This window comes from Piliocolobus tephrosceles, chromosome 2, assembly GCF_002776525.5.
Source record: "Piliocolobus tephrosceles isolate RC106 chromosome 2, ASM277652v3, whole genome shotgun sequence".
In the NCBI taxonomy this organism is placed as follows: domain Eukaryota; kingdom Metazoa; phylum Chordata; class Mammalia; order Primates; family Cercopithecidae; genus Piliocolobus; species Piliocolobus tephrosceles.
The window spans coordinates 25670048-25686292 of record NC_045435.1 but is presented as its reverse complement, the minus strand read 5'-3'; the positions used below and the strand labels follow the sequence as shown (position 1 = coordinate 25686292).

General features: G+C 36.9%; 1 protein-coding gene across 5 annotated transcripts in view; it reads left to right on the top strand.

Moving 5' to 3' along the window:
* The window catches only part of ROBO2 (roundabout guidance receptor 2), a 1747433-nt gene that overhangs the window by 1715885 nt on the left and 15303 nt on the right, over window positions 1-16245 (top strand). For all 5 annotated transcript variants that reach the window (XM_023184990.1, XM_023184988.1, XM_023184991.1 and 2 more), the window contains 2 exons: window positions 1764-2024; window positions 6576-6781. In XM_023184990.1, the coding sequence (XP_023040758.1) occupies window positions 1764-2024; window positions 6576-6781 (467 nt within the window). The remainder of the gene's footprint in view (window positions 1-1763; window positions 2025-6575; window positions 6782-16245) is intronic.

Here is a 16245-nt window from a genome sequence, read left to right as displayed (position 1 = left end):
GCAATTATGAGTAACACCAATATAAATATACAAGTTCAAATTTTATGATAAATTCAGCTTTTAAAGAGAATAAATGAAAAGGCTTTCAAGTGAAATATTCAAGAATCATCCGGACATTTATGAGTTACTGTTTGTAAGAAGGATCAAGACTACAGATGTAGATTTCTGATATTTACTAATACCACAGTTTCCCTAATGAATAGCTCCCATGTACGAGAAACTGTACTAGGTGCAAGAAGTAGCTGAGAATGACAGCTTTCTTGAATTTAAGAATCTCACAAAATAGTGGGAGAAAAGAGACACAGAAACAAACAATCTCAATATAATATGGGGAGTACCACAATATAAGTATTATGGAATTACAATTAATTCCATTTGGAGTGGAGAAGAGAAGACTTCACGAAACTGATGACATTTGAAGTGACTCTGGTTGAAGGAAGAGTAGGCACTTACAAGCAAGTGATTTGAGAACAGTCATAAACAGAGGCAGACTTTTAAAAAAATAGGGTATATGGATGTTGAGGAAATAGTGCGAGATTAAGCTAGAAAAATGAGTTTATCAGATGAGGATGGATTTTTTAGACCCACCTAATGAGTTGAAGAGGTTTTTTTTTTTTTTTTTTTTAAGTAATGCTAGTTGTTATAATCACTGAACAATTTTAGGCTTAAGCATGATGTGAATGAAGATTTTAGAGACATAATTCTGTTGCATGTGGGTGAGAAAGGGTGGAAGAAAAGTTGATACCAGAAAAATAGGAGAAAGCTAATGAGCTAGTTTACAGCAGGAAACTGATGTGTGATTGTGGGAGTGGGGATGAAGTGTAGGAGAAAGATTCACTAGATATTTAAGATGTTGAATTTATAAGACCATCATATCCATTAATATTATTTATCTTTTCCTTGTCTGTGTTTAAAAGGATGTTATAATCTATTTGATTTCTGAAAGTATTCGGACTACAGAGAATTGAAATAAAAATGCTATTGATTTTGTCTCATGGTTAAAACTTTTTGGATTAATTTTCTATATTCGCAGACCACAGTCCCTAAGAAAATATGGTTTTAAATAATTGTTATATTTTACACTCAAAAATTTTTTAAAGGATAGATCGCATGCTAAACTTTTTTTCCTACAATAGAAGTATCATTTTTATTTTATAGGGCAAGGTTTTGAACTCCTGTTTTATGTTTTGCATTTGGATGACAAGATAAAGAACATTGGTTTTTACTGAGAAAATTAGGAGAATCAAAGAGATACTGAATGCATTTACATCATAATCTTAATGACATATGGAATGAAAGGTTATCAGATATCTAGAATAAGAATAAGTAAAATTCTCCAATACTTCTTAGATAATCAATCAGCTATATTGGCATGTAATGTTGGTGCACAAGTATGAACAGGCAAAGGAAGTAGTTAAATCTATGAGCACTAAATTCATTAATTGTCTTTAATTAGCAATTTGGTTTTTTCACATGAGTAAGTTTGTTGGGAAGTTATTGCCTCTTGTAACTGTGGGGTAACAATTAGCTAATAAGGTCTTTTAAGAATAAATTAAGATATTGAGATAACAGATGTAATTACAATTAGAAGTTAAGATAACAGCCAGGTGATTTACTGTGGTGACACCAACAGCTTCAGGAAGAAATGAACCGCGAGAGCATTTCAGATACCATGTGGTTGCTGCTTACTGCCAGTAGAATTGCGTGCATGTATGTGTATGTGTATTTGTGTCAATGTGCATATTTTTCTCATTTAATTTCAGCTATGACAGTGATAGCTGGTGCCCACCATTGCCAGTACAAACTTACCTACATCAAGGTCTGGAAGATGAACTGGAAGAAGATGATGATAGGGTCCCAACACCTCCTGTCCGAGGCGTGGCTTCTTCTCCTGCTATCTCCTTTGGACAGCAGTCCACTGCAACTCTTACTCCATCCCCACGGGAAGAGATGCAACCCATGCTGCAGGCTCACCTGGATGAGTTGACAAGAGCCTATCAGTTTGATATAGCAAAACAAACATGGTAAATATCTTAAGTCAAGAGACCCATACTTTCAACACATGGATTTTTTGAAAATAAATTCACAAGAGATTCTGATAGAACTACACAGCTAGGTTTAAAAGTGATTTTGTATAACTCCTTAATCATTTAGATAAATATATTTTATCTGCAGAAATGTTAAATAATTTGGCCAAAACTAGAACTAGAACTGAAACTGGAACTGGAGCTGGAACTAGAACTAGAACTAAAATTAGAACTAGAGCAAGAATTCAAATCTGCTGTATTTCAGGCTAAAGTGCTCTTGGCTACACCAGAGTCTTCTCTAATTTATGGTTTATCTTCAGTTAGCATATCCTTGAACTCACATCCCATGATGTAATAAAAGACTCCTTTTAGATTCCTCAAAGTGCCTGTGATTAATTCTGGATGTGGTTGTCAATATGTAAATGTGAGCTTCTGCAAATCACATATGGTCAGTATTAGTTATTAAAAGACTCTCTTTACCTGAGTTAAACGCAACAGAAAAAACCAACAATATTAGTAATCAGTAAATGCATGAAAAGCAGGAGTAATCAAAAATTTCACATTTCTTTTTCTAATCAATCTATAAACTTCTATAAACTATAGGTGGCAATTTACCTAGGTATCCTGAGGAATTAACACAGATATATAAATGGGACTAACTCTCACAATTTTATACAGGTTTTTTTTTGTTTTGTTATTCAATGTTTCTATTTTAATTTTCAAAGGCAAGACTGTTATATCACTATTTTAAATCTCCATATCATACTCCAATTTCCTTCTGTTGATTTACACTTTGTGCTTGAAGTCTGAGTAAATTTTTTAAATAGTATTTGTTTTGTTTTTTAAAATAGTTCTAGCCTTGGGGATAAATAATTCTTATGCTCATTATTAATGAAGTATTTATTTTTAAAATACAGCTAACTGTACATAGAAAGAGATACCAAAAGCAGGAATATTACTTAAAGATCATTACAAACAGCCTCTTTTCTTAAGATAAGACATTCTTGAACGTTTTCCAACAATTGTCAGATGGTTTCTGAAAGGCCAAAGACAACTTGCCGTTAAACGCTATCATTTTTCATCAATCTGCTTTTTATAAAACATCACTATGTAAGTTGAAGTCAGCTGCTTCAAGAGCCATAGAATTCCTTCATGTTAATTAATGAAGCAATGCAGTTTGGTCGTCTAAAGCACAGACTCAAGCTGAAGGGTTCTCAAATTTGCCTACATTTTAGAACCATTTGGATAACCTTAAAATATATTGGTACCTGAGCTCCACTCCCAGAGAAAGATTCTGACTGCCATGATCTGGAATTTGACTGCAACAGCCAAAGTTGGGACGACTGCTGTGGAGATGAACCTGTCTTACTGGCTGCTTGACTTTGGGCAACTTGCTAAACATTTATATGCTATAGTTTCCCCATGTGTAAAATGATGGTGATAATAGGAATTAGCTCATATAGGAAATTAGAGGGCAGTCCAAGACCACCTATATTTCTGATAGCAAGTACAAGTTTCAAGGGTCCCTAAGACCACCCTGAAGTTTGAGAATTCTCTATAGTAAGTCATGGAACTCACCAAAAGATTTTACACCCAAAGCTACAGTTTATTACAGTGAAAAGATATGCATTAAAATCAGCCAAAAGAAGAAATGCATGGGACATAGTCCAGGAAAATTCCAAAAGCAGAGCTTCCAGTTGTCCTCTCTCAGTGGAATCATAGCGTTACTTTCCCAACAAAAAGCGTGACATTAAACACCAGGGGGAATTGCCAGCCAGGGATGGGCAGACCTTCCCTGAGGTCCTGCGACTTCATCTGGGCTCTGTCACACAGGCATTGTTGACTACCCACATGGCTGACCTCAATTTCCAGCCCCTCCAGAGGCTGAGGTGATACCGTGCAACTCGAAGCCCCAACATAAATCATACTGCTGTGCTTTCTGGAGTAGCCTAAGGTCTCTAGGTAAACAGAGAGACTTTTATCAAGCAGGACATTCTAAGGGCTTAGAGATTACCTCCCAGGAGTAGAGGGCAAAGGCCTAATCTCTCTTGGGTCGAGCTTCAATTCTTTTGTTACATATCCTACTTTTTGTGAGAATGACATGAGTATGAACTTATATACTCTACTGTACCTGGCTGTGTATTAGCTGTTGTTATTTAGAAAGGCCTGGGTTTTCACCCCTGAGTTGTTCACTGCTGTCTTCCCACACTTAGAAGAGTGTACCCCTTAGTAAGTGCTTGATAGATATTTGCTAAAAGAATGAACAAATTAGTTCATCTCCGCCTGCTCCAAACACCCATAGAGGACACCCTGTTTCTTTTTCTGAGTGTGTTCCTAGTCAACCAGCAATCTTTCAGAACGTCTTGGCTGAGTCTACCTCTAGGAGTTATGAGCCTGCATGTGCTTCTGGTTTGGAAGTGACTCTCCATCTGGGTTGCACATCGACATCATAGGAGGACTGTTTAACAAATAATAATTCCCAGGCTCCACCTCCCAGGATCTGTTTCTATTGATTCATGAAGTAAACAGCACGGTGCCTGTCACTGGAAGATATTTATAAATGGGTTACGTATCCTCTTCCTGTATTTCATTTTACCTCTTAATTGTGCTTAAATAGGAGTACATTTTTCATCCATCAAGGTATATTTGTTTTATCAAGAGGTGTCAACAGTGATGTAGGGACCAGAGTGTTGGTCTGATCCATCCTTTCCAGGACCCAAGTCCACATCCTTACAGGAGAATGAATCATATTGCCCTATAGCCTCTTGCGCATCACTTGGCTGCCTCCCTTCCCAATTCATAAGCAGATTGGAGGCAACATTTATAGCAAGATGTGCTCATCTATCCTCAAGCTTTTCTGTAGTAATACTTAGGAAACTTGCTATTTCTTCTGATTTTTCAACTAGCAGGCTGTGATGAATGCCAAATACTAACTTGGGGCCTCAACTTCCTAATCTATTAAAGATTGAAGATTGGGGTCTGATGATATTGAGGTAACTTCCAGAACTAGAAATTGTTTTAACATTGAAATATCAAGAATCCTGTTAACACTGAGGTTGGTTACAAGTAAGAAGCCAGTTGGGAGAGGAATATTAAACAAATTCGGGAAGATTAAAATACTTTTCCCAAAGCATGCAAATGACAGAGAAAAATAATCTAATGTCTTTCATTCACGAGCCAACACTAAAAATGCATAGTACTTTATAATATCTCCCTTAAATAGCATGGTCTTTCAAATACCTTTTTTATGAAGGCAAAGAAAATACTTAATGTTAAAACATGTAGTACGTTCACTTTTTAATGCTGGTAACAAATAACAATGAATTGATTTCATTTAGCATTTTATGGTTTTGAAGAAAATCTGAGTAGACTCAAAACAAATCAACTGGACCTTCCTGCCCAGCTTCACATTTTGTTAGCTACCTGGTTTGAAACAAGTCACTTAAATTTGACCTTCACTTTAATAAATTCTAAAGAAGGTTGGGCCAAGCACGATAGCTCATGCCTGTAATCCCAGCACTTTGGGAGGCTGAGGCGGGACGCTTGCTTAAGCCCAGGAGTTTCAGGCCAGCCTAGACAATATAGTCCCACTCTACAAAACATTTAAAAACTAGTTGGGCATGGTGAAGCGCACCTGTAATGCCAGCTACTTGGGAGGCTGAGGCAGGAGGATCACGTAAGCCTGGGAAGTCAGGGATGTAGTGAGCCATGATTGCATCTCCAGCCTGGGTGGCAGAATAAGACCCTGTCTCTCAAAATAAGTAAATGAATGAATGAATAAAGAAATAAATAAATAAGAGTTGATAATGCATGATCTATTTATTTCATAAGGCTGAGATTAGATGTATTCATTGCAAAAGGTTTATGATATACACTAGTGTTCTAAACACAGAGAATGCTTAGATGAATCGTTTATGCCTTTGAGGAGTTTAAGACTTTGGTGAGTGAGACAGATGCATACATAGCTGCTGGAGCACAAATCAGTTGTGCCTGCCCTACACTGGGTTACAGTGAACGTGGAAACAGCCTTCCAGCCTTGATGTGAGAGGGATCGTGCGGGGAGGAAGCCTTCCAGGGTGGGGAATGTGTTCAGGGTTGGGAGGTACAGAATATTAGGTCCTCATGTGACATCTTTTCTTCATAAGGTCCAGCAGGCAGCATGGGTTACACAGACTGAGTAGAATTTTGACACTAAACTGGGAACAAAGGTGTAGTATTTTTGGAGAAAAATGTCCACTTTAAATAGTTCCTCGTGGCGAATATTCCTAGGCCCCTCTAGATGACTTCTTTTCACAAAAATACTGGGTCCGTAGTTTTTTTCCTCCACGTATTATCCCAAGTGAAGAGTTTAGTGGTCTATGTTTTCCTTGTTTGGTGAAGCTCATATTCATAGTCATTGTCTCTGCTGAAAGCATTACAAGCTCCAGAATTAGTTAATGGAAAGGAAGAAGACAATATGAGTCACTATAGCATGCATTTAATTGAAATTATGATTTTGTTGCATGTTAATGAGTTGCTTTTCTTTTTTAAATTTCATTTGAATTCTAGGCACATTCAAAGCAATAATCAACCTCCACAGCCTCCGGTTCCACCATTAGGTTATGTGTCCGGAGCCTTGATTTCTGATTTGGAAACAGATGTTCCAGATGATGATGCTGACGATGAAGAGGAAGCTTTAGAAATCCCCAGGCCCCTGAGAGCACTGGACCAGACTCCTGGATCCAGTATGGACAATCTAGACAGCTCTGTGACAGGTAATGGAACCAATTTAATAGGAATAACTGACCTACTGGTAACGTTAAAATGCATCAAAAATCAACTACTTCCTTATTGTAAGATTTATTCCACTCCATCTATTTCTGTAACATTTCAAATATGTTAATATTAAATACAAAATTCAAAAAGGATTTGGAAATACTTTTGCTTTCCTGCAAAACTGATAAGAAAATTCATGAATTTTAAAGAGCGTTAAAGACATGAAAGAAAACTCAGTGGTATCTAGGGCTTTCATGAGAAGTTCGCTCTACTAGGAAACCAAGTCTATTACATGAAAACCTTGACTTTTAGAAATGATCTTTTTTATATATATCAGGAACAGCAGATGAAGTGAATGCAATCTTAAAATGCTTCTTGATATTTCACTCTGTAAAATCATTCACTGATAGAAAGTAAGCAAGTCTCCTGAATAAAGCACTTCAAGGTTGCACAAGGTATTATTTTTAGAGTGAAGAAAATGCATAGCGAGATAAACCATATGTTTATGCATTTCACATTGCTGAATCTAGTAAATGCTTCTCTTCCAAGAAATGCAGTTATTTTTTCTGTGTACTTCTTTGGCTTTCTCTTGCCTTGTTCACCAAGTGAAACAGTTCCATTAGAACTCTTCTATGATGATCCCAGGACTGAGGTATAACGTATTTTCAGGGATTTAAATGTACCAAATTTTTTAAAGAAAACTTTAAATCCTAATATGGCCACAATGAATATGGAGAAAACTAAAAATTCAGTCTTTCTATTCAAATAGATGTACATTGTTGGAGACACAAGAAAATGCCTCCTACATGACTGTGTAGACAGAGCTACCACAAACTGAAGTCTGGTCTCTGCGTTTCACTGGGTCTTCTCAGAAGACTGCTCATATTTGTATTTACTGTGATGACAGTTTTCATCCTCGGAGTGATTTGACCACAATCTCACTTAATTATGCCAACAGCTTCCAAACTTTCACAGATTTTACACAATGTGTTAGAGTTCTGCAAACACTGATGGAAACTGGCTTATGACAATGATAAAGCAGCATCAGTGCCTGTGATTTTCCTCTGCATTCCTCCCTGAATTACACAATGTGTGATGCACGAGCCCATTTTTCAGTTTTTCTTCTTTCTTAGGGGCTGGTCTGCTTGCCAGCCTAATTAAGATTTAAGAGCCACAGATACACTGCTGTGGTTTGAAATCCAGATCCAACCGAAGGTGACAGAGCACAGGTTAAAATCCTCAAATGCAGAGAGCGGACTTATTAGTGCACTTTTATGTTAAACCCCTTTGCCTGAGTTTCCAGCATAATCTCCTTCAGGGTAAAATTCTGCATATTTTTGCATATTTCACTTATGATACTGAACTCTTTTCCATTAGAAATGCAGTAACAAACTGCAATAATGATGAAAAAAGTCAGCTATAATCTGTGTAGTTCTTTTATTAAATATTATAATGTCAAAGATGATAAATATGTCTATAAATCAGGGGAATGCCGTTTCGCACTTTTACATGCTCACCTGTGACATGTTAGGCTACCTGATGTGACTGCAGCTCAAGCAATCTGCATTTTTCCTGTAGCTAGTGTAATGTTCACTCCAAATGAAGCTTTTATTGCTAAGAAAAAAAGTCTGGTTTCCTCCTTGAATTCACTGCTTAATTACTGCCATATATAAAAACCTCAGGGTGTTTCGGTTTGTATTCCATGATGAGCTTATCCTACGAATAATACATCTCTTTCGTGAAAGAAGTTGTGCTCTACACAAAAGTAGCCAAATACAAACCCACTCTTTTTTTTCTCTTTCTCTTCCACAATAACTTTGTGGAGAAGGTGTGATCAAAGATTTAATTTGCTTTCTATGGTATGTAAGTGCTTATGAGTGTGTGTGTGAGAGAGAGTATGTGTTAGGTGTGTGAGTGTCTTGGAATGTGGATGTGGGTGCTTGTGTACGGAGTGTGTGTATAAACGTGTGAGAGTGTAGATAAGGCTGTAAGTGTGATAAAGTGTGTGCGCATGCGCGCATGCAGACACGTAGGAGAATAGCCCTGAGGTGGATGTATATAGAGACTGAATATTAGAGAAATCAGCAGGCCAATGAATGTTGTTCTAACGTGCTTATGTTTTCCTCAGACTCTTCAGGCTAGTTTAGCACTGAATGAGGTGGGCAATAAAACAGGCATTATTTCTACGAGCTTTTTACATTTTTAACATGGTAAGTGCCCATACAGTGGATGCGGATCATACCACCAGTTACTGTGGGTTCTAAATATGTTTGTGGTGTGAATAAATTAGTCATTACCTCCCCCTGAAATTTGGTTAGTTATTTTCACTTTCTTGAAACTAATGACCATTTTATTAAATAGATCTCACAGTTACAGGAGGCAGCATGAGTTACACAGTCCCTGGAACTCTGAAGCCAATCAGAATATTGGGTTCCAATCCCTGGAACTCTGAAGCCAATCAGAATGTTCAATAACAACCCTGAGATGGGCTAGTAAGCCGTATGTGAAATTACGCAGAATTTTACTTGGATATATTGCACTTCACAGCTGCCACATTAGGGAATAGATCAGCAGTTATTCAGGGACAGAAACCATTTTTTTGTAAAGAAATAAGCATGTTAACTGCAAAAGTTTTTATAGCAACTAATTTGTGAGGGAGTTCTTAAATTTTGAAATGATGGTCTATGAGGGGAGAAGGCTAAAAAAAGAAGAAAGTAACAGCAGTTCCATATCCCATGATCTCAGTAGTGGATAATACGTATTTGCAGGTCTGCTGTTAATATTTCTTTCTTTCTACAACAAACACCTATTGAATGCCTATTACTTCTAATCACTTGGCTAAAAATTTAGATTCAATAATAATAATAATAGGCAACACATATACAACCTTTACTAAGTGCAAGGCATCTTTCTCTTCTTTTTTTTTTTTTTTTTTTTTTTGATGGAGTCTGGCTCTGTGGCCCAGGCTGGAGTGAGCGGCGCCATCTTGGCTCCCTGCAAGCTCCGCCCCCCGGGTTCCCGCCATTCTCCTGCCTCCGCCTCCCGAGGAGCTGGGACCACAGGCGCCGCCACCACGCCCGGCTAATTTTTGTATTTTTAGTAGAGACGGGGTTTCACCGTGTTGACCAAGATGGTATTGATCTCTTGACTTCGTGATCCATATGCCTCGGCCTCCCACAGTGCTGGGATTACAGGCACGAGCCACTGCGGCCGGCCCACGCAAGGCATCTTTCTAAGCAGTAGCCTATATTTCGTGTGGTCGCATGAGCTAAGAATGCGTTTTCACATTTTTTAAAGGGTTGTAGGAAAACAAGAAACAAACAAACAACTAAGAAGAATGTATGACAGGGACAGCAAAGCCTAAAATACTTAGTGTTTGTCATTTTACAGAAAAAGTGTGCTGATCTCTATTATAAAGTTTTAGTGTATATTAATCCATTTAATCCTCACAACCCTACTAATAGTATTATTTTCATTTACTAGACTAAAAAGTTGAGTCACCGAGGGTTTTAAAGCCTTTTTCCAGGTTACCCACCTGATAAATGGAAGAAGAATGTTCAAAATCGATCAGTCTTACTCTAAAGACAAATTATCATGATCCCTGCTCTGGGAACATACAACTTTCTTCTGATCTGTGGCATAGGTATATTTAAGAGGAAAATAATATGCTGGTTTGTTGCTTAATATGTGGAACTGAGTGTGTGTATATAAACACACATGAATAAATATGTATACAAGCACAACATGTAATTTTCTCTCTAGAAACATGAGTCCTTTTTCCTTACGCATTTAATCAAGATCAAGATATTAATTTTAGATGTGACTTTTGTGATTAATTTTTTTCACATTCAGTTCCGTGTTTATTTATAGTGACCCATGCTACCAAAATTCAGCTCTAGCAGCACTTTTTGCAGTGAACCTCATTTTAATAATTTTCGTAATCTATGCTCATAATGCACACTTGTTTGATTGTAATAAAATACAACATACTTATTTATTACAGCTCACTGGACTCTGTTTGTGCTAGAAAGTAAACATAAAGGCTTGTTTCTGTCTTCAGGAATAAGCCTGTAATTTCTTCCTAAATGCCAAACCGTTGGGTAACGGTGTGGGAGAGGGCTCCAGTACTTCTTTCTGTAACTTCCATGGTGGGAGTCAAGGGTAATTATTTCCCGAATTTAATGACACCACCAGGAAAAAGGAAACAGAAGGCAGTAGGAGAGAGTGCAGGGGGAAAATGTCCTCAGCGTGTAGCAGAGCTTCTAACTGCCTCAGTGATCACAAAAAGGAAGGCTGAGATTGTGTCCTGTTCAGTGAGACAAGTAGAAAGTTTCCTCGACTGCTGGATCCACATGAATCCTACAGCTGAAAGGAAATCATGGCTCTATATTTTCTAGTTTATGTTTTTGGAGGTTTGTACTGGAACTCCCACAGCAGTCAATATGCAAACAATGAAACCTAGCGGCCTCACAGTCTGACTCAACCACACAGCTTTTAGAGCCTCGGCCACTAAAATATTTGACCTGAAACTTTGCTTTTCTACAAAACTTAAAGGAAAATAAGTTTAGTATTAAGGAAAATGTCAGGGATAATGCCACGATAATCAAATTAATTTCTTAGACTACTTCAACAGGTTTGATGTCTTTAAAGAACAATTAAATATATATTTCAAAATTGAGCAGATAAAAAGGGGAAAGGGGACATTACACATGTAATTTTTATCTGAGTGAAACAAGGTATCAAGCATCATATGTCCTAATGAAGATATTTTTAATTGCTTATTTTGCTTTCCATATGTATTACACATTCCTTTTCTTTCTTTCGTTTGTTTGTTTGTTTGTTTGAAATGGAGTCTCACTCTGTCACCCAGGCTGGAGTGCAGTGGTGCAATCTCTGTTCACTGCAACCTCTGCCTCCCAGGTTCAAGAGATTCTCCTGCCTCAGCCTCCTGAGTAGCTGGAATTACAGGCCCGGGCCACTACGCTGAGCTAATGTTTTTGTATTTTTAGTAGAGACAGGGTTTCACCACGTTGGCCAAGCTGTTCTTCAACTCCTGACCTCAGGTGATCCTCCCACTTTAGCCTCCCAAAGTGCTGGGATTAGAGATGATTACACATTCCTTTCTCTCTGAGGCATGCAGGTAGAACCGTTGCATATTCAAAATGTTTGAGTGAAAGAAGAAGTTCTGCAGATTTGACATGTTTTTCTACATGTAGGCAAAGGTCAATATTTGGATTAATTTGTCTAAAGACATTTGTAGCTGCAGCTTTTACTTAACAGGTCGACAAATAACATTGAATAGGAAAAGTTCATAGATTAAATATTGGTTGAAAAAAATGGGGGACAGCTAGTTTTTGTATCTCATAAAAATGGTAATGCAACAATTAGCAGGGTCATATTATAAAGCACAGACTTTACTCTAGCTTAATGGATCTAAGGATAAGCATTTATCAGCAAGGAAAGATTTAGCATAAAACGACATGTAAATGAATTGATGACTGATCATAAATTAATTTTAGTGCTGAAGATGTAATAGAGACACAGCAAGATGCCACTTTATCATGGTATTTTACTGCTCAGTAACATTCGAGCAACAACTTAATGTCCTATGTGCAGGACTACTTTAACAGCTTGAATACATTTGAGATTTTTTTGTGGCCTTTCTGAAATTTAAATCAGGGAAATTTGGAACGATTGAAAATGTAAACACAAATAAATTTGGCTATCTGACGTAAATTCATTTTTCATTAAACATTTAAATATGTATTGATTATGTTTGGGGTTAAAACATGTCAAATTGGTATGGAGTGCTTACCATTTGTCAGAAGCCTCTAGCCGAATTGGTTTCACCTGGTGTCCATTTTAATTTTCATGTTTATACTTACGTTTATGAAAGAAAAATCAGTTATCACAAAAGTGACTTACTTTTAAATTTGCGAATTCATATTTTTATTTTTGTTCATTCATTATCTTTTACTTCTCTCTCTCTCTTTTTAGAGGGGTAATTGTTTACCTAGATCTTCAGCTCATTGTTCATGTTTAAATCTCAACATTTTTCCTTTTTCTAGAAAGGCCACTAAGAGGTAAAATCAGTGGATGTTCAATATATTTTAGCCATTTTACAGAAGGAATTTTAATATTTTATATACTATTTGATTTATGGAATGTGGCCAAATGTCTTTTTAAAATATTTACCATAGATATGCCCATTCCATACATCTTAACCAAACTGTAGAGGAAGGGATGTCGAAGATACCAGACAGAGAGGTGGAGAGATGAAAAGAAGGAGAGAGAAAATTTCTTTCTATGTTCCTTGCCCTCCGTTTTGAAGGCAAACACAACTACACTAACATGAGACACTTCCGTCTCTTCGGATTGGGTCATGAGATTTCCTGTTGCCTGATATGGCCAAGTATCTGTGGCCACATATCTTGAATTCTAAAGTCATCTATCTTGTCTCTTTGCTCTTACAAGAAGTACAAAAGAAAGAACAGCTGATGTTCTTTCTGTATTTACCAATACTCACTTGAAGCCCTGTCTTCCATGTTACTCTCTCTTCCCAGAGGGAGACGAAAAGCAGCAGGGAAAACGTGTTGAATAATTGGGAGTTTTAAGGACATACAAGGAGCACTAAAGGCTGGGAGAGAGGCAGAGCAAAGACACAAAGGCAGGAAGTAGTCCGTTTGTTTAGAGTATCACAAGTGTGTGTGTGGAAATGCTCGGATGAAGGACTGGCAAGTTACCGCAGGGAGATAAATGGGATTATTTGAGGCGGAAAGTTAGGCTGATTCTCTGCTAGGAGGTCTCACAGGATATAATTTCTTCAGTGCTACTACTGTAGTGTAGGATTTACTGATTTCACCTCTCAATAGCTACACCACAGTCAGTTTTATAGGTTCAGAGACCAAATGTGTCACTCTGCTAGATCCTCAGGCTGGAATTACACAGCAAGCAGACATAGACATGAAACCAAAGAAACTCAACTATTTTTAGGCTGGTTATAGTGGAAAAATAAAAATTTTAGAAAACAAATCACTGGGCCAAGTGCCTTAAGATGGATAAACATGGATGGAAAAGTTACACTCCAAAGAAACTAAGCTGCCACTTAATGTAAATTTTTTATCTTAATTTTAAAAAGATATTGCTAAATATCAATATTTAAGTGTATCAAAGCATAACCAATACACACATGTATATATCACATATATGTATACTATTTATATAGTATCATCATATTCCTTATTTAATAAACTTTCTAAGAGTTCCTATGAGAAAGTTCTTTCTATTGCTAAGAAGTTACACATCAAATAATGTCATACACAGAATTATAGAATAATGAAAAAGTTGAATGTATTTAATTCCATATGCCTACTGTTTATTGGATTTCTAATGTAAAATGTCCCTGAACAAAAAATATGAAAATAGATATGAAATAGTTCCTAACCTCCAGAATTCCACTGTCTAGGAGAGGAATGTGCAGCAGACCGTGTTATATAGAGAGAACTGATACGCGAGTTTATGTGTAGTGTTTGGAAACCAAAGGAGGTAGAGAGATGGATTCTCCCTATAATAAGATAGAATTAAGGTGATAACAGAAATGGCATTTAATTTAGACTTTAAAGTTTGTCAGTGGTTAATAGCGTTAGTGGCAATATCTCTGTCTAAAGAATGAAAGATGATGTTATGTAAATGAGCAAGGAGACACACAGGCTGTAAGAGTGGATGAGGACTAATACACAGCAGGTACACTAGTCTGGTTTCACACTACTATAAAGATATTACCGGAGACTGGGTAATTTATAAACAAAAGAGGTTTAACTGACTCACAGTTCCGCATGGCTGGAGAGGCCTCAGGAAACTTACAATCATGGCAGAAGACAAGGGGGCATGTCTTACATGGTAGCAGGAGAGCGAGCGAGCAGGGGAAATGCCAGACACTTACCGAACAACCAGTTCTCATGAGAACAGCCTGAGGGAAACCGCCCCCATGATCCACTCCCCCCACAAAGTACCCCCTTGACACATGGGAATTACAATTCGAGATGAAATTTGGGTGTGGATGCAGAGCCACATCGTATCAGCAGGCTAGGCTAGATATTGAAGAGTTGCAAATACTTAATTGGCAGTTTGGACATGGCATTGGCGAGCTGGGTAAGGCTTTAAACAGAGGAACACATGTATGTAAGTGCTTCACAAAGATAGTGCAGAAAGCAATGAGGAAGACAGAAGAGATTCGAATGAAAGTAGGTAGGAGGAGTTTAGGAGTGAAATAAGATGAAGATTAAAGGGATGTTTATTTGTAATTTTATAGTAAGAGCAGGCATTTAGAAAACAGAAAAGAGCACAAGGAAGGGACTGGGAGTGAGCTTTCAGATGTTTTTAAACTATCCTCAGTTCCAGAGTTTCATATTCTTTTGTGACCCCCTCACTGAATTTCTTTGGTTTTTTTTCTTATCTAGTACAGCATTACATTGCAAAGCCTACTGCATCATTTCTTCTTTCATTTTGGATTGTTGGTCCTTGACTTGTGGTTATTAACCCAGAAGTGATTCTCTCAGAAGAGGCTCAGTTGCTGGTATTATCTCGCCTTCCTTGCAGTGGCCTGTGTCAAGGGAATTTGTTTGGAAAGTAAAAAGTGTATCTCTGTGCTTTTGGCAACCAGAATCAAAACTCTATCTTTCTTTGCTACACTTAACACCCTTTTAACTTCTCAGATCATTCAAACCAGTTCAGCTTCTGTTTTCTTGGTATTGAAAGTGCATGAATCCATGTCGTTGTATCCTGGCCCCTTGACTAAAATTACAAATACGACATCAGGGCAACACTCCTAACTATTCTGTAGTTGCTTAAATATTAGAGAAAAAATAAATAAATAAACAGTCTATAGCATTTGACTTTCATCTCTTTTATGTAAATATGTATTTGATTTATTTAGAAATCTTAAATTAGTTTCTTACAAATACTTTTTGCCCATCTTCTAACAAAAATAGGATAAGCAATACTTGGTAGTTTTTTTGTGTCATGAATGAATGGTATACCAACATGAATAAATCTTGTAATATTAATTTTATTAAGTAGATTATGTTCTGTTTGTTTTTGTCTAAGAAAATGTATAAAATTATAAATGACTTGCTAGAAAATCAAGAAAAAATGTTTGAGTATCTTCACGACTTACAGCTCTTTAAACATAAAATTTATTTTCCTCTATTCCCATGTTGCATTTTGCAGAAAAAATTCATATTAATGCCGATGATAGTCCTTATAAATGTTACTTTTTAACATAAATCTTAGTATTAAAGAGAAAACTGAAGTTCATAAATAACTTAAAAGGCAAAGTAAGCAAAAAGAGCATTTAAATTAATAGAACTTCTTTAAAATATATTTTTCTTATGTTCTAAGTTCATTTGCTTTGGTATCGTTTATACGTTTTTTGTTTGTGAATTTTTGTTGTTATTTGTAATTA